This window comes from Stenella coeruleoalba (assembly GCF_951394435.1).
Source record: "Stenella coeruleoalba genome assembly, chromosome: 19".
Taxonomy (NCBI): Eukaryota; Metazoa; Chordata; class Mammalia; order Artiodactyla; family Delphinidae; genus Stenella; species Stenella coeruleoalba.
Genome location: NC_137165.1, coordinates 13,548,691 through 13,567,473, shown reverse-complemented (window position 1 = coordinate 13,567,473; position 18,783 = coordinate 13,548,691). Strand labels below are relative to the sequence as shown.

The following is an 18,783-nucleotide window of genomic DNA, read 5'->3' as shown; positions in this document are numbered from 1 at the left end:
CTCAGTCTGAGAATCACTTCCTTGTCTACTTCCTGTGGAAGGTGTGGCCAGGGAAGTTTTGTCCCCCTCCTGGTTAGAGGCAGGGAACAAATGAGCTCTCAACACTGAGTTAACACTGTTCACGTCTGCAGGGGAATGCCGAAACGGACCTCTGCCCTGCACGGTTACCGCGTTCCTGAAAAGTGCAGAAATCGATACGATACTTGGTGAATACAAGTCTGGCTTTCCAACCGAAGAAGCATCCTGACTTATAAACACCACCTCAGACGCAATTTATCTGATTTGATTGATCTTCAGTTGTCAACTTTCTACCTTGAAGTTTCTCCATTCCTCAGCCTTCCTATAAAGAAAGGGGCAAAATAGTGTATAAGGATCCCTGGATTCTACTTCTGGCTGTGCCACAAACTAGCTGGGTGTACCTGGATAAGTCACAACTTTTCTAGGCTTTAACTTTCTGTAAGGGAATTCTGTGGCGGTCCAGTGGTTAGGACTCGGCGCTTTCACTGCTGGTGCCTGGGTTCGATTGCTGGTCAGGGAACTAAGATACCACAAGCCAAACAGCACAACCCCCACCAAAAAAAAAGATTTAAAAAAATGAAGGTAAGATAATCTTGAAGGTGATGTATTAATAAAGACTCACTGTTCCAAGCAAAAAACATTAACTCATAGTCAAGCAAATCTGGGAGTTATTTATTTATTTATTTATTTTTGGCTGCGTTGGGTCTTTGTTGCTGCGTGCGGGCTTTTCTCTAGTTGTGGCGAGTGGGAGCTACTCTTCGTTGCGGTGCGTGGGCTTCTCTTGTTGTGGAGCACGGGCTCTAGGCGCACGGGCTTCAGTAGTTGTGGCTCTTGGGCTCCAGAGCGCAGGCTAGAGCTCAGTTGTGGCACACGGGCTTAGTTGCTCCGCGGAATGTGGGATCTTCCCGGACCAGGGCTCGAACCCGTGTCCTCTGCATTGGCAGGCGGATTCTTAACCACTGCACCACCACGGAAGTCCAAATCTGGGAGTTGTTTGAGTTGTGTAACTGAATGGTCCAGGGGAAGTTCTTGCTTCAGGCAGAGTTTGATCCAGATATTTAAATGATGCTAGAAATCTCTCTCCATATTTGAATTCTTTTTTTCTGTCTTGGCTTCATGCTCAGGGAAGCTGTCTTACATCAGCCTACTGGCTTAGCAATGTTAGCACACAGTGCATCTCAGCCAAAAGTTGTAGCAGACAGCAAGGTGCTGAGACTCATAGCTTTGTTTAAATCATGAGCTCATCTCAGGGAAAGAGGATATGGTGTTCTGATTGGCTACGCCTGAGTCACATGCCCTTTGAAGGGGGAGTGATAGAGGAGCCAGGCAGGTAAAAATAGCAGATGTTGGACACAGGTGATATCAGAAAATAAACATACATATGGGCTTAAGTCCAGACCCTGGTCACTAACTAGCTAGGTAATCCTGAGGGAATTACCTTGGTTTCCTCATCTGAAAAATAGGATGCGTCTCTATTGTGTGGGATTAAATGAGAGAAGGTATCCAAAGGTACCTCATGAGGTAGGAGCACAACACATGTTCAGCCTAGGATGCTCTGACTTTAAGTTAAAGATTCTAAACAAATACTTTACTTCCATGAAGGAACAGTTCTTTAAAGAATAACTTTCCTTGTGTAATCTGTAGAGTGAGGGCTCCTAATCTTCAGCCGCACAAACACAGGTTTGATGTTCAACAATGCTTTGACAATTCAGTTATGGAGCTTTCTCTTTAGAAAAGAAAAAACTTTCTTCTTTTTCTGGCCACACCGCATGGCTTGCGAGAATCTTAGTTCCCTGACCAGGGATCCAGCCCTCGCCCTCGGCATGGAAAGTGCAGAGTCCTAACCACTGGACTGCCAGGGAATTCCCTAATTTTCTTGTCAACTCAAGATAAATTTAGCTAAAAGCCTCTTTTGGGTTCAACTCTTGGCATTTGAGAATCACTCTCAATTGTCTGAATCCATTCTCTTGCTCTAAATCCATTCTACTGAATACATTTGATTTGTTTTTTCATAGTAGAGGATCTTAGAACACTTTAGAGCTTTTTTAAAAATACATTTATTTATTTATTGCTGCATTGGGTCTTCGTTGCTGCGTGCAGCCTTTCTCTCTAGTTGCGGCGAGCGGGGGCCACTTTGTTGTGATGCGCGGGCTTCTCACTGCGGTGGCTTCTCTTTGTTCCAGAGCTCGGGCTCTAGGCGCACGGGCTTCAGTAGCTGTGGCGTGTGGGCTCAGTAGTTGTGGCTCATGGGCTCTAGAGTGCAGGGTCAGTAGTTGTGGCGCACAGGCTTAGTTGCTCTGCGGCATGTGTGATCTTCCCGGACCGGGGCTCGAACCCCTGCCTCCTGCATTGGCAGGCAGATTCTTAACCACTGTGCCACGAGGGAAGTTCCCACTTTAGGGCTCTGTAGGTCAAAGAGTTAGTGCCAAGAGATCTTCTCACAGCAAATGCTGGATCTTCCATGATCCAGCATGCATTATAAACTAGGATACCACTGGAGCCAAGAAAAGTGACTCAAAGTAACCATACTCACAAAAGACCGATGCTATTATTTGTATAGCAATTTATTAATTTTTGATCAGGATAGTGTTCTGAGACCATAAAATATCAACGTTTCCCATCCAGGAAAGCCCCTCCCCTGTGCCAGAAGACAGAATTCATTAGCCAGTAGCTCAGTAGGCATGGATGGAATCAGTCTTGAGGACCACTTCACTGGGCCATGGTGAGGTCTGACAGCACCACCGTGGTGACCCAACTCATTGTACCAAATACAGCATCTGCCAACCTCTGCAATTTTGAGCTTCTCTTTTCCAGGCTCCCAGTTGACTATTGCTCTTTGATTCCCATCATCTCATCTCTATCTGGTCCACCATCTATAGCTGGTCCAGTTGATGAGATGTCCACTAAATTATAATCACGATCCTAGTCCTGCCTTCCTGAAGTTTCACTGGGTCTCCATGATGGAAATTTGTGTGTGATCCCAAATTCTTCAAGTGTCCACTTATGTCCTACCTGCACAGGTAGCTAATCCCTTCCTGTATGGGTTTTACTAGTTTACCCATAGAAATAGCCATATTTCCCTAATGGTCAAGTTCTTGGGCACCCTTGAGTCCCCCAAGAAGGGAACTCACTTGGACCATGAATTCATGGCAGTGGCAAAAGAAAAGGTGTAGGTCTGGGAATGAATCAATATTGACACGAACACATAGGGAGGAGATTCCTCCCATGGGTTTGTCACATTTCTTTTTCTTTGAAAGCTGAAAACAATGTTTTCATTAATCAAGGCATTTGGTTAAAATAGCAAATTGAGGTTTGAAGATACTACTTCTGCTAAGGACAAACTCTGACAGAATTCTGCTTTGTTTCTCTACCTCAACTTCCACACCTTTGCATCTCTGGTTTTAGTCTGATTACATTCAAACCCTCTGCTCGTTTTCTGCCTGCGTTTACTTCCAACTGTCGCGGTTTCTCCTCAGTCTCTGTTCATCATTTTCCCCCTTTGTGCTTTGGTTTTAATGACTCTCTGATGGGGATATCTCACAGTCCCTCTCTCTCTTTTATCCCATCTATACGATGGTTTTTCCTCTCTCCATCTCTGTGCTCCCTCCTTTTCCTCGGTCCTTCCTCTGGATGTTAATTTCACCATTCTGCCCTCCCCCACCCCCGTTTTCTGTGCTTCTCTTCAGTTCCTTTGCTTATTCTTCTGTCATTTCACATCCCCGATTCTTACTTCTCATCGTCCTACCAGTCTCTGCCTCTCAGTTCCTGTCAACCCCTGTCTCTGGGTTGTGCACTGTAGCTGTTTGTCCTTTGTCTTTCTGCCCGTCTCCAACTCAACATATTGCCTGCTTTTTCTGTCAATGAATCTTTCCATTGACTGCCTCCTCCACCTTCTGTTCTTCTGCTTCTCAGCTCCCCTGACTCATCCCCCTCATCTCTATTTCCACCTCTCTCTCGTCTCCCTCTGCTAATCTACCAGCCACTATTACCTCTGTCTCCTGGGAATCTGGTGGTTCCTCCTTGTCACTCACTCTCCCTGTTTCACTGTCTAGACTATCTGTACCTTCCACCTTTGGGATCCCTTCCTGTCAGCCTTTATTTCCATTTTGCTTGTCCTCTTTGTTTATGACCATTTAACCAATTCTATGATTTTCGTTCTTCTCTGCATCTATAACAGACTTTCTCCATTTCTGCCAAGGATTCTGTCTTGCCCTCCGTCTCTCTTCGTCTCTGTAGCAAATCTTTTTCTATCTGTCCTTCAATCAGTACATGTCTGTTTCTTTCATTCCCTTTGTCTCTCTCAAGCTCCACTTTATGCGTTCATCTTCCTGTCTCTGGCTTTTGCTCATGTATCTTTTCTGTGGATAGTTAAGGGTTATCTATTTCTGTCCATTGTTTAGCAGAATAGCAACTTTAATCTGCTTACACTTCCCATAACCTGGATGTTCTGCCTGAAGAAGGGAGGGGTCTTGTGCAACAGAAAAAAATGCAGTAGAAGTAGCAGGGGAGAAAGGGGAGCTTGCAAATGAATCCCAGAAGAGAGTCAGATATTCCTTAATTCCTCTGCAGCCGAGCGGAAGCCGTACCTCATCTGCTTCTGCCTCTGCCCTCGTTCTTCCATGAAAGCCTGGCCCTGGGAAGACCCTACTCTGGGCACCCAGAACGGGTGGTTGAGTTCCTGCTATGGCTCTGGACTTCGGTACAGTCCTGAGAAGACAGACCTAGCCCCGTGCTCATTCCTCTAAGAATCTGCATTTTCTTTGAAAAGGTCAGAAGACACTAAAAAAAAGCAAAAGGAACATGCTGGTCACAGTAGGACTAAGGTGAAGTACAAACAGAATAGTGTGACTTTGAGAACCAGAAATATCACCAGCAGTTGTTGTGGTCCAATTTCTTCTGTCTCTTGGCAACCGTTATGTCCATCCCTACTGGCTACGCATAGCACCTGTTCACCTGTTGTGCCCTCCTCCCTCTGCCATAATTTGGTCATAGGTGAGGTCTCTCTTCTCTCCAACCCCACCCCTTTGGTACTAGATCTCTCTCTGATCCTAGTAGGACTTCATCTTTCCTCATCCGTTCCTGTGCTAAAGCGAAGGGTCTCTGCTCCCATTGGCACTTTCATCCAGCTTCACGCATCCTGCCACCCTTTATTGGTAACACAGGCTATACCTCTGGAGTTAGTTTGCTGGAAAGGGCGGTCAACTGATGATGGGATTCAGTGAACAATAGCTCAGGTTCCCACCCATCCATGAATATTATTAGCATTTCTTCTCAGATCCTAGGAATGCAGGAGTTAGCTGGAAGAGGAACTGAGATACTGAAAACCCAGTCCAGGCCTTACCCCTGGGGGACAGTGCATTGAAGACCACCATCTCCTTGTCCTGGTTCTACCTCCCCCAGGACTGGCAGAGGAGGAGCCTGAGGCTTCTCTTCAGTCTTTCAGGTTGAGAGTAGAATCATCCCTGGTGACAGGCTCACCATCGCAACAAGTCCTGGTGCCCTTGGTTTCCTTGTGCTCAGGGATGGGTGGGCGGGGCCGAGACCGCAGGACATCACTGACCAAAATGCGGACACCCAGTGTGATGCTCGTAGCACCCACAGTGACCAGTCCAGTTCCACCAAGGATGACCAGAGCAATAGGTATCTGGTGGTGTTGCCGGATCAGCCACAGACTCATCCATCCCAGCGGAACCAGGCGGAAGAGGGCCAGGGTAGCCAGGGTGGCCCAGCTAGTCACACTGAAGGCCAGGGATGGGGCCTGGCGAGAAAGCAGCAGCAGCTTCCGTAGGTGCAGGCAGGTGGAGTTCAGCTCCAGGAGCAGAGACACCACAGAGAAGCCCACATAGTGGCCAGAGAGAATGGCGGTGCTGAGGCAGCTCACTACCTGGGGAGCCAAGGTCAGAGGTCAGAGGACCTTCCATGACCTACCACCCATCATGTTCCAATATCCCAGTCCTTGACAGGGGCTCCCAAGCATTTTGGGGCACCCCTCCCCGAAACCCTATCTTATGCTTACCCTTATGGTAGGGGCCTGAATGGGCTTGAAACAACCCTTCCATAGAATTGAAGCAGGTTTGGCGCCTAGGCTGTCTCCCCTGGAGCTGTAGCATCTGCACGGAACCCCACCCCCTTCATTTGCATTCCTGTGCTTTCACACCCATCCCCACGCCCTATACTGGGGCTCCCTCTCCTCAGAAAAGCTCCATAGTCAACGTTTCCCACACCTGTGGGAATACAATCTCCGCAGACAGTGCTCAGACTCCCAGCAGTGGCCAGCAGTCAATCCCCTCCCCCCCAATTCAGCCTAAGGTTGGGAGGATCAAGCACCAGCAGGGCTCAGACTCTCTGGGAAGTCATAGGACAGAAAATTGGTGAGAGATTGGGGACCCCAGGCTAGGCATCCCTCCTTTCCTGTCTTGCCTCTCCCCAAGTCTCACCACCAAATGGTGACAAAGAAGTTCCCAGGCCTGGCCCAACGTCTGGTTCCACAGCATGTCAGCTCCATCGGCTAGGAAATAACCTGGGGGCAAGGAGGGGAGGGTGGTGTTAGGCTTCCTCCAAGCCAGCGTACTGTCTGGAGAGGAATCTCCACTCCCTCCTTTTCCCAGCTCTTGAGTTTCTCTCAGTAAAGCCGCCAGAAACATTTAACCCCATCGCGGGCCGGGCCAGGGAAGGAGACCCCACCGTTGGAAGGTTGTCCCCCACCCCAAACCGGTTCAGCCTTCCCTGCAGACTCACCCACAGATATAGCCACCAGCACCAGGGCCCAGGGCGGGTGGCCATGAATCGGGTCGGCGGCCATCTGAGGGTAGAGCGACAGCCTGGAGGAGATGGGGGAGCCATGGTCAGCGTCTGTGCAGACCCAGATCTTATTCTCCCGCCGTGGACGTATCCACACCGCCCACCCATCTACATCCCCACCCCAGTCTCAGACTCTCGAGGCCTCACATTGATTCTAAAGGTGCCGCCGGGTCTTCTAATCTCAGCCTTCCACCCGTCTCTCTCACCCTCACCACGGTGCCTCCCAAACCCCTAAGCCCCGCACCCGAGTAGCGCCCCGGCCCCCGTAAGCAGGCTGTGAACCAGGGAGACACAGATGTTCCGCCACTTCCAACGGTCCTGGGCAGCAGATCCCGGCGTGGGCAGAAGCTGCAGCCCCCAGTGCAGCCCCCGGAAGGCGGCGAAGGAGGCGCCGGTCACGAGGAGCCCAGAGGGCGCCATGGCCTGGCGGGCTGGCTAGGTCCGGATCCGTCCCTTGGGCTCCTGAGCTCTCAGTCCCGACACATCCAACGCCCCCTGCGGGGACTGCGAACCAGTTTCCCGGCAAGGCTGCACCCCTGGACTCCCCCGCCCGCCCCGCCTACGGATTCCGCCTTAACTTTTCCAGGGCTCGTCCACGCCCCCAACCCCCGGCTGGGTGGTGATTGGAGCAGCCGTGGGCCACCGCCCCTGGAGCCACAGCAACCGATCGTGTCCCGCCCCAGCGGGGGATGTCTGGTAGGGGGCTTCCCGGGACCAAACCCTGAAACGGAGCTCAGGGAGGCTTTCCGGGATGTCGATAGGGGTCTTCCCAAGCCCCATGTGTCCCGAAGTCCTCGCAAATCCAGAAATGGGTGACTAATCTCACCTGACACTCCCAGAGGCCCAGCCCCATTAACTTTCCCCTCCTTTCCCCTCTCTAACCTTTCACCTGCTGCTCTTCCGACCCACCCCACTCACGCAGCCCTGAAGTTAGAGGCCAGAGCAAACCCACTCCCACGTGCTTACGCCTCGCCACCAGTCTGCCCCGCGCCCCACCCCGGTCTTGGTTGTGGGGAAGGGGGCAGCTCACTTCCTTAGAGCCACCACTTACGAGGTTTCCAGACCTTTAACACATCCCAGCAACCCCGTAACTCCAGGTGTCCTGCGCCCTTACATAGTACCTCTCATAGGGAACAACAGCTCCCATTTTGCAGAAGCGACCCACCGGGGCTCCTCCCCTAAGCTCTTCTGGGGGCCCTCCAGAGGAGCCTTATTATTAGGAAGGGGAGGCAAAAAGGAAACACTCAGCCCTATAGCCTTGAAAAGCACCCCTCCCCCAGGGCTTGGTACCTGTTAGGGGGCAAGTGAGTATCTCTTCCAATCTGAGGAGGCAAGGAGAGGTCACACAGGGTCACCTCAAGATTGGGGCAGAATCAAAGAGAAAAACAAAGACCCATCTTGCTTTTAGAGACAGGACTGTTAGGATTCTAGAACCTTTCGGCCTTGGGGCCGGGGAGATTTCCCTCTCCCGAAGACTGACAGGTTTTTACTTGTTTTCCTTCTGTCTTACTCCACTCCACACCTCTTTAGATGGCTGTCACCAATTCAGAGAGCTGCTCCCTGTGCAGGAGAGGGTGGATTCCAGCCACTCCCAAAGAATAAAATTCATAAACGAATAGCTCCCCCAAACGTTCTCACAACCCTCCTCCTCCACCAAAACCCCATTAAACGAATGGGGCTGGGGGCATCCCTTCATTTCTTCCACACCCACCTCTCCAAAAGTTTTAAAAATTACACTGATTCTTTTTTATTTATTTATTTATTTTTGCGGTACGCGGGCCTCTCACTGTTGTGGTCTCTCCCATTGCGGAGCACAGGCTCCGGACGCGCAGGCTCAGTGGCCATGGCTCACGGGCCCAGCCGCTCCGTGGCATGTGGGATCTTCCTGGACCGGGGCACAAACCCATGTCCCCCGCATCGGCAGGCGGACTCTCAACCACTGCGCCACCAGGGAAGCCCTACACTGATTCTTTTAAATTTTATTATATGGAAGTCATGCACAATTAATGTAGAAAATTTGGCAACTACAGAAAACCAAACAGAAAAATTACAACTATTTTATTCCATCATTCAAAGGTAACTACTATTATTAACAATTTGGAGTATGTCGTCAGTCTTTTTCAGACTGTTTTATGTATAAAAACAAAATTGAGATCACATAATATACACCATTTTTATAACCTTTTGAATGTTCAAGGAGCATTTTTCTTTCCAGTCAAATGTTCTTCTATGTGACTTTTAATGACTGCGCAGCACTCCACCCCACCATCCAGATGGATATACAATAATTTACTTAAGCAACCCCCTCTTGCAAATTTCAATTATAGCAGAAAAGAAATCAATTCCCAACCAGATAGTTGCTTCTCATTTTTCTCTACTGCAGTGCTGGGATGAACATCGTTTGAACTAATCTTTAATTATTTCCTTAGGATAAATTCCCAAATGTAGAACGACTAGGTCAAAGGCCATGGAAACTTTTAGGATGTTTGATACATATTACCAAACTGACATCAGTAAGGCTGTACCAATTTGTACGCCCATATGCAATGCAGAGAGTGTTATTTTAGTACTCCTTTGCCAATAACTGGGTCTTATTTTTTTTCTGTTATAGTTTACTACGGGAAAAATGCTTTCAGCTATATTTGCCTCTCTTTAATTACTAATGAAGCACACATTTTTTCCCACACATTCAAATCCATTTGAATTTCTTTTAAGAATTTTCTGCATATGTCCTTTCACAGCTAAATTACATGGTGGGGAGAGGTGGAAGCAGCAGGATGAAGCCAAGGACGCTTTAACATGGTCCCACATCTCTGAGGGAGGCAGAACGACTGGAGAGCAATGGAGAATGAAGTAGATGGCTGAAAGCTTGTCCTCGATGGAGGCTGGCCGTTCTCCCTCCTCCTGGGGCTCTCCTGGCCTCTATGGGCCCCCCTCAGCAGATGTCCAGACAGGGCCCTGTGCTCTCCAGGCCTGGTCCTTCACTAGTCTTCTGCCTGCCTCTGTGTTCCCAGGCTGCTCTTCCTCATTTCTGCTCCATGATGGGTGAGGATGGCAGAGCCACATACCCAAGGCTGGAGGGAGACACTGTGGCCAGTGAAGCGAGGAGGGGAAGAAAGGATGGAAGCAATGTCTAGGGACAGAGCGACCCTTGTGGCAGCCTATGAGTGGACTCAGTCTACCCACCCCCCTCTACCACAGTCCCATACACATCCAGCTTAGGCTGCAGAAAGGTAGGTTCGGTGATCTACTCTGTCCTAAATCTGTTTCTCATAAATGGAGAATAGGACCCAGCTCCCTGCACAACTTCTGCCCCCAAACGGAACAAACAGCTTCCTGTAACCCCTGAACTTGGTCACCTTCAGACAGGGAGACTGGGCCAAGGCTGAACCACACCAGAGCCTGAGCCTTAGAGTGACATTAGATCAGGAGCTGGGGGTGGCAAGTTTACTCTGCCTGATGCCCCTAAAGGGATTACATCCCATAACCTACCTCTTCTGGTTGCTGGAGGGGAGAATTTCCAGCGTGCACAGGCCTGAGCTAAATCTCACACACTATCCTGGAAAAGTGAGTGCGGGAAGAGAGCAGTGGCAGCTGGAACCCATCAGGGGCTGCAGCCCTGCTTTGGGAGGCAGGGGAAGCCTGGGACACCTTTGATTGGTGGGAAGGCAATGCAGAGACTGATTTCCCAGCAGCCCCTTGCATTGGTCTAACCCTAGTCCCTCCCTCCAACCTCCACCCCCAGCTCCTGGGGTTCTGGTCAGGGATGGGGGAAGGGCAACAGCTTATGTGAAAAGCTGTTTTGTTCCCACCCACTGTGGAGAGCCCAGGCTCTGAGTCCACACAAGTGGGCTTCTGATTCCCTCACGCATGCTCAACTGTGTGATTGCCCCACCTCACAGGTGGAGAAGATGAGACAGGAGGTCTAAGCATCTCACATAGAGGTAAGTATCCCTGAATCTAGAGTCTGGGCCAGACTAAGGAAATACGGGGAAAAATTAAGAGCAGGGGGATGACTACTCAGATGGTAGTCTCAGTATGACCTTTTCCCTGAAGAGGAAACTTACTTTTGAACTTGGAAAGGCCAGTAGGAAAGAAGGGGGGACGAGGAAGGAAGGAGGGTCAGGAAAGACATCTAGGTAAAGGGGTAGGCAGGGTTTTCTTTGCTCCACTTCTTCCCATTGTCACACAGAGACCAACTAACCTTGGGTGTAGTCAGAGCCATCTATTCCCCAATTCAGCCAAGGTCTCTAATCTGAAATTTTCTCTCCTGCTGGCTCAATCTGGGTGAAGGTTCTCCAGCTGAATAGGGTTCCCTTTCCCAAAGGTATCATCACGCTCGCTGTTCAGACCTTCCCAGACCCAGTTCTGTCACCTTCCAGATGAGGGGAAGGCAGCTCCTTCTCTTCTTCCTCCTCCTCCTCGAAGCCAGGGGCAGAGGGCAACAGTTCTTCAACTGGCAGCTTTAGCTGGGTCAGGACATAAAGCTTGCCACTGAAGAACTACTGCGGCTCAGCCAGGTGAGGATGTGGGAGGTACAGGTGCCTAAAGGGAAAGGAAGGAAAAATGGGGAAGATCTGAGCAGGGCCATGTCACAGGGACACTGTTGCCCTGGCCATCAAAGTGCAGCCCCAGAAGATGGTCAACCTTCTAATGAAGGGTTCTTGGCTCTGACCTGAGCTCCTCAGTCAGAGACAAGAGGCAGCTCTAAACCTATTTCCTTGCTCCTCTTTCCAGAACTGAAGGCTGTAGAAACCCATATCTGCTCTCACCACCACCCCCTCTTGCCCCAGCTACCCACAGGGGCCCCCAGCCTCCTCAGCACTGAGAGGGCAGGACTTGGGAGCCTGGACACACCTCACCAGTCACCCAGGTATTAGGTGAGAAGCTGTACCTCAGATCCAGAAATGCGAGTTCAGGGATCAGCCCAACTGACTTGGTCCCAGGGAGTTCAGCTGGAAGAAGAGTTTTGGGGGGCTTACATCTGGGGAAGAGTGAGGAAGGGAGGAGGTCTAGAGTTTGGAAGAAGGTCAGCAGAGGCTCCTGGGACTGTGAGGAGAGGACAGGGGACCAGAGGCTGGAGGGGAGGGAGGTAGGGCAGGGTGGTTGGGCAGCTTCCCCAGGACTCTTAAATGCCAGGCATTCCGCTTGCACATTCCGGGTACATCTGGTATGAATTCCAGGCTGTCTGCCGTCCCCTCCATGTCTGAACTTTGTTCCAAGTTCCAAGCCCCGCCCCCACAGTTCCAACGCATGAATCAGCAGGAAAAGCCGGGCCCTGCAGCATGGCCCAGGGAGGGGGCTGGGGGTGTGGCAGGCTTGAGGGCTGTGAGCTCGGGAGGGTGGGTCTGTGCTGACACTTAGTCCGAGGGCATGGCCCATGCCAGTTTAAGGAGCCAAGGCGGTCCTGCCTTGAGATTTCTATACTCCGAGGGTAAGAAAGATTAGGGTGGGAGGTTTTCAAATTACAAAACCCTCTTGGGAGGCATGAACTTTGTGGTATCTTCCTTCTCCCAGGTGACCAGTCCAACTCCTTCCCACTCCTCTCTGTCTGAGCAGGCTCTGTTCAGCCCATAGGACTCAGCTGCTGCTGAGAGTCTGTGCCAAGCAGGTGCCCTTGGCTGCAGGGCGGGGTGGGCCCAGGGCACTGACCCTCTGACCAGCTGCTCCATCAGCCCTTTGGCACCCTGACAGCTCCTAGCCCAGTCTGACAGCCAGGATGACAGGCCAAATGAGTTGGAGGCTGGAACTACAGCCGAAGGGAGGTGGGGGCAATAGCCTAGCCAGAGGCCACGGGGAGGGGCCAAGAGTTGGCCGAGAGGTGGGGAGAGAGGGAGCCCAGTGATGACTAACCCAGGCGCCCCACCCAGCCAGCCGGCTTCCCAGGCGGTCAGGGCCAGGCCTGGGCTAGGGGCCCCACAACCGGACAGGCTGGGGGGAGGTGCAGAGGTGACCTTCTCTCGGCCCAAGACGGCCAGTTAGGCTGGGGGGGGGGGGTTAGAGTTTCCAGGCTCTCCTCCTGCCTTCTCCCCCCACCAACCCGCGGTGAAACTCTAACCTTTGGGTTGCATAAGGCCCCCCCCCCGCACCGCCGCCCCCTACTCCTCTCCCCTCCCCCCTTACATAACATCCCCTGGAGGGAACGAGAGGAGGGGCCGGCCCGCCCAGAGACCCCTTCCCTGCCAGGGCGCTCAACTGGCCCTGACCCAATGAGTGCCGGTAGAGGCAAAGCACCTCCCCGCTACCCGCCCAGTCCAAATCCTCCCCAAGCTGGGAGGCCGGCTCCCGTATCCTCGACCAGAGGGCGCCGAGGTTAGCCGCCCCCAGCCCTCCGGCCCCTCGTCTTTCTCCCAGCTACTCAGCAAAACCCTCCGCACGCCTACTGTCCCGGACTCCTTCTTTAAACCTCCTGACACACTACTCCAGCCAGTCCAGGCCCCTCTCCCCCGGAGCGCCCGAGCCTCCGCCGCCCCCTCTCCCCTCCCCCGGAAGGGCAGGGTGTGGCCGTCAGGACCCTACTTTCCCCCATTACCCCGTTAGCACGGTTCCCTCCTGTGCGGCCGGGACCCCATCTCACACCCACCTGGTGCTGGGTGGGGGGTGCTGAGGGTAGGGGAGCAAATCAGTGCGTCCGATCCCCACGGCCGGCGGCGCTGTCTCTTCCCAGCGCCCAGCACACACCGGCTACAGTCTGCGATCAGCTGGCGGCGTCGTGACGCACAAGCTGCGATTGCACCGCCCAGGGCCAATCACCGCCCACTGCTGGGCAGCGTGACCACACCCACTCGAGGGCGCCAGCGCTTAGCTCTGGTCCCGCCTCCCCGACCGTCTTAGCTCTGACTGGCAAGGAAGCCACCCCTTTGCCTAGTGGAGTAGCGCTAGGCCACGCCCACCAAGTTGCGAGCTGGCCAATAGGTGAAAAGGTGTGGCTCAGCCCTCCGCCTAGGCTAACATGCTTAGAGGGGCGCTACGTCAAACCCGAGTCCTAAAAAGCAGAAGGAAGTAAAGGCGTGTGTGTTTGCAGTGCATACTGGTCAGTGTAGTTCTCGGTCTGACACCTCGTTCCCAGAATCCAGCGCGCTCTGTGAGTTGGCATTTTTAAACTCATCTCTGAATCCATCCCGGCGAGGTCCTTAAAGGGCTACAGCCCCTCCTTTTTGGAGCCGTGAGTGGTTCTTTTAGACAGCCCCCAAACGGATTCACTGAACTCTTGCAGGAGGCGATAGATCTCTCAGGAAAGGTGGAGGAGGAGAGGCAGCAGGAGTGAGGAGAACTGAAGGTGGAAATCAGCCCCCAGGGCAGCCAGACTCTTCCTTTGGAATGAGGACTCCTGGGGGCTTTTGGGGGAGGGAGGACTGCCCACCTCGGCTGGCCCCAGCTTTCAATGGAGAGATCTACTCCACCTCTCCTGGAGCCTTCCTAATCAGAGGAGACTTCTGCTAGAAGATGTCTCGCCCCAGTCACAGAGAGACAAAGCCTCTCAAGCAGCAGCTTCCTAACGAAAGATTTATAGCAGAGTCTTCACCTGAGGGTAGAAGGAAGACTTGTGGTCAGCAACTAGGGCCCGGGCCGGGCCGGGCCAAAGTGCAACTGGCTAGCAACCCCGTCCTCTGCCCAATACCCCCATTCTGTCCCGCCCCCCAGAAGCTTTTCACCGTCTCAGGCCTACTTAGGGAAAAGATTTCAAAGGTGGAGACCAATGAGGAGGCTGCTCCTTCCCCAGAGGCCAATCAGAGCACAGAGGGGCGGGAGGATGGGCCAAAGGGGGGAAAAAAACACAAAAAATGGAAAGGAACCCAATGACTTGGCAAAAGCTGTCGAACCGCTTAGTTAAAGGGGCAAGCCTGAGACCCACCCCACCTCAATCACTCGCATCTCTCCACCACCACCAAAGAGGAACGTGTGGAGAGGGATCCATGACTTTTCCATAAGCTCCCAATTGGCGGGGTGAAGATAACAGCCTGGAGTGTGAGCTAGTTGCTTCCGTTTTAAAGAGGGGCTCCACCAAGTGATTGCTATGGCTCCTAGGAGCTCCAGAATGCCGAACCTGTGTTCAGAACGTTGTGCCTTTAAGGAAACTTCCTGCCTTCCACCCCAGTAACAGCTGATTGTTGGGAAGTGTGACCTCAGGGGACGAATCAGCTGTTACCACATCCTCCTCCAGTTCTGCCCTCCTTTATCCCTTTATCCCTTTATCCCCACCCCCCCATGGGTGGTGAGGGAAGGAAGGAGATGAAACCCCAAATATGGGGGACCTGTTTGAGTGTTCTTTCCTCTCCCCTCTCACTCCAAGACTGTCTCCCTCCCCTGCCCCCCTTCTCCTCCCTCCCCCTTCTCTCCCCCCTCTCCCTCCCCCAATCTGCTGGTTAGTTCTTCAGAGGCTCTGAGCCTGGAACGAGAGGTATTTCCTGTCGGCACTGTCTGCTCAGACCCGCCCTACCCTGGTCTAGTTGGGAGGCCAGTACTGGGGAGGCCCAGAATGGTGGCTGCCTGGCTGTGTGGGTGCTCTAGGAATGGGTACTGGGAAAGGTCCAGTGAAGCTGAGGACCAAACCTAGAGAAGAGGAATGGCTGTGGAAACAAGCCTCCTCCGGGTCAGAACCCTGCTCCCCAGGCCAGCTGCTCCCTACTTCCTGCTCAAGAGAGAGGGCCCTGCTAAGGGAATCCTCCTGGCTTTGCCCATTACTCCACTTCTAACTGTTCATAGACACCTCCTGGCCCTCCACGGCTCCATGTTTTACACTTTCACCCCCCACTGCAAAGGTGTTAATGTGGGGCCTCCCAGGAGCTACAGGTGGAGCACAAGGGCCCCAGGAACCAGGGGCTTTGGCTGGGAAGTCCTGTGCCAGAAGACTCAGGTAAATATTTTGCCCCAGCCCTGAGCTGGGAGTCGGGGTCACTCCAGGACAAGCTTAGTGTGAAGTCCCAGGACTGACTTGGCAAGGTTGGGAGAAACTGAGCAGGGTCTTGGCCAAGCTTGGAAGAAAGAGAAATCTCACCAGCTGCCCCCATTCTCCATTATCCTTAGCATAAAAGTCCCATTTCCTTCTCACCCAAGGCCCTTGGGGTAGGCCCTTTCCCATTTTGTTCTAACTTTCCATGTCCCCACCCTCCCACCCTATAGGGCAAAAGCACAGGCTTTGAGTCCAGGGTTTCTCAATCACAGCACTATTGACATTTTGCGCTGGCTAATTTCTTGTGGCGGCTGTCCTGTACATAGTAGCTTGTTTAGCGGTAGCCCTGGGCCACTAGATGCCTTTAGCACCCCCCCACGACAATCAAAATGGTCACCAGACATGACCAAATGGCCCCTGGGGGCCCAAATCGCCCCCAATTGAGAACCACTGAGTTAGACAAACTTGGATTCAAATTCCAACTCTTACCAGCTGCGAGCTTGATGAAGATACTTAACATCTCTGAGCCTCAATTTCCTCATCTACAAAATTGAATGAATAATAAACTCATGGCTTATTGTAGGGTTTTAGAAAGGAATATGTTTGAAAACACCTAGCACAGTACCTGGCCCACAGTTGGTGCACTAAACACTACCTTCCTTCACTTTTCTCCTTGCCAGATCAGCAAGAGCTAACCTCGCTCAGCATGGGCTGACTGCTGGGGCTGCTGCAGCTTCTCTCCCTGACCCTCCAAGCCATGACTTCCCAGAAACTCAATACCGAGTTTGGTGAAGGAGAGTGACTAATTTGGTACCAGATTCCCTAAAGCCCAAGTGTGCTTGGGTTGGGATTCAGGGAGCACTTGGGAATAGAGCTGTTACAGAACATTAGATCTCAAGATGTGGACTGCAGATTGCCTGCATCAGAATTATCTAGTGCTTGTTAAAAATTCAGATTCCACCCCCCAAAAAAAATCAGATTCCAGCGTCTCAATCAGAAGTACATAATAAAGTTTGAAAAACCATGGTTTTAGGGCTCAGACTGGGGAAGGTGTCAGTACCCCAGAAATCTTAGGGCACCAGTGCCCAGTATTGCAAGGACATCCCTGTTTAAGGGATGGAAAGAACTGTAAGAGATAAGGTTAGTTACACTCAAGGTCATTGCTGCATTGCAAGTCAAAACCACTAGAGGGCAGGGCACACACAAACTTGCAGAAAGAAAAAGTAACTCCTGTTCAGTCTAGGTAAACTGAGAGAAGAGCAAAGATCGTGCGGACCAAAATTTTATTGGTACTAAGAAGCACGCACAAAGGAACTTCCCTGGTGGTCCAGTGGTTAAGACTCCGTGCTCCCAATTCAGGGGGCCCGGGTTCGATCCCTGCTCAGGGAACTACATCCGCATGCTGCAACTGAAAGATCCCGTATACTGCAACTAAAGATCCTGCATGCCACAACAACAACAACAAAAATTCCACATGCCAAAACGAAGATCCTACATGCCGCAACTAAGACCCGGCACAGCCAAATAAATAAATATTTTAAAAAAAAGAAAAAAGAAGCAGTCACTACCTCCAGACCATCCTTTGGTCTCAGGTACTCAGACCAATGTTGGGGATACAAGATTGTCAAGGAACACCTAATTTCCCTGGTGAAAAAACAATAGTGCATGATGGTTACCAAAGGGGAAATGTCGGGGAGGGGAGGGATAAATTAGGAGCTTGGGATTATACATATATATTACATATATAAAATAGATAACCAACAAAGACCTACTGTATAGCACATGGAACTCTACTCAGTATTCTGTAATTACCTATATGGGAAAAGAATCTGAAAGAGAATGGATATATGTATGTGTATAACTGAACCACTTTGCTGTACATCTGAAACTAAAACAACATTGTAAATCAACTGTACTGCAATAAAATTTTAAAAAGAAAACAAATACTGCATGGCCAAGGAGTACGAAGAACATTGGTTTTAGAATGAGATAGGCCTGGGTTTGAATCCTTGTCTACCACTTCTTAGCTATGTGACCTAAGCAAGTTACCTAAGGTAGTCAGCTTCCTCATCCTAAAAGGGATCTAAAGCTATCTTCTTAAAAGGGGTTGTGGGGCTTCCCTGGTGGCTCAGTGGTTGGGAATCTGCCTGCCACTGCAGGGGACATGGGTTCGATCCCTGGTCCGGGAAGTTCCCACGTGCTGTGGAGCAACTAAGCCCGTGCACCACAACTACTGAGCCTGTGCTCTAGAGCCTGCGTGCCGCAACTACTGAAGCCCGTGCGCCTAGAGCCCCGTGCTCCGTAACAAGAGAAGCCACAGCAATGAGAAGCCCACACACCACAACGAAGATGAGCCCCCACTCGCCGCAACCAGAAAAAGCCCATGTGCAGTAAGGAAGACCCAATGCAGCCAAAAATGAAAAATAAATAAATTTAAAAAAAAAACGGTGGCTGTAAGTTATGATTGCCCAAGGTCATGTGACCAAGCACGTCAGGGGCTCTGGCTGCCCCTTCAAGAAAGATAGATGGAATTAGATCATGGCTGAGCCATTCCTGTCTCCTCTCTAATTAGGACTTTATTCTTTTCCTAAGTGACTTTATGGAGCTCCCACATCTCCATACCAGACTCCTACATGAGGCAAACTCTCCTTCTAGGAGTGGGACTCAAAAAACAGACAGTGAGGGCTTCCCTGGTGGCGCAGTGGTTGGGAGTCCACCTGCCAACGCAGGGGACACGGGTTCGTGCCCCGGTCCGGGAGGATCCCACATGCCGCGGAGCGGCTGGGCCCGTGGGCCATGGCTGCTGGGCCTGCGCGTCTGGAGCTTGTGCTCCGCAACGGGAGAGGCCGCAGCGGTGAGAGGCCCGCGTACCGCAAAAACAAAAAACAAAAAAAAAAACAGTGGGTTCGCCGCAGACAACGGCCTATCTATCCTGCAAATGAGTCAGAACTGAGACCCCTTGAAGGAGTCCTGTAGTTTTGGTGCCAGCTCACTGGTTTCCGCTCCCTGTCCGTGCTGCACCCTCCCCCCAGCCACCGTGGCATCTGCAAGGCTCTGACCACAGCAGGCAG

At 51.7% G+C, this 18,783-nt stretch overlaps 1 protein-coding gene across 1 annotated transcript; it reads right to left on the bottom strand.

The window, feature by feature from the left end:
* Positions 1–2,612: 2,612 nt before the first annotated feature.
* TLCD2 (TLC domain containing 2) lies at positions 2,613–7,325 on the bottom strand. The gene is made up of 4 exons (XM_079904942.1): positions 7,064–7,325; positions 6,757–6,839; positions 6,456–6,538; positions 2,613–5,902 (listed from the first exon to the last, which is right to left on the bottom strand). The coding sequence occupies exons 1-4, from the start codon at positions 7,237–7,239 to the stop codon at positions 5,450–5,452; spliced, it is 795 nt and encodes a 264-aa protein (XP_079761068.1). The 5' UTR covers positions 7,240–7,325; the 3' UTR covers positions 2,613–5,449.
* Between the last annotated feature and the right edge of the window lie 11,458 nt (positions 7,326–18,783).

Excerpts from the sequence above, each read along its gene's own strand:
- TLCD2 (XM_079904942.1), bottom strand. The coding sequence starts at position 7,239 with ATGGCGCCCTCTGGGCTCCTCGTGACCGGCGCCTCCTTCGCCGCCTTC. Across the intron at positions 6,539-6,756 it reads GCTGGTGGCTATATCTGTGG|GTTATTTCCTAGCCGATGGA; the intron begins GTGAGTCTGCAG and ends CCTTGCCCCCAG. Across the intron at positions 5,903-6,455 it reads TTCTTTGTCACCATTTGGTG|GTAGTGAGCTGCCTCAGCAC; the intron begins GTGAGACTTGGG and ends TTGGCTCCCCAG.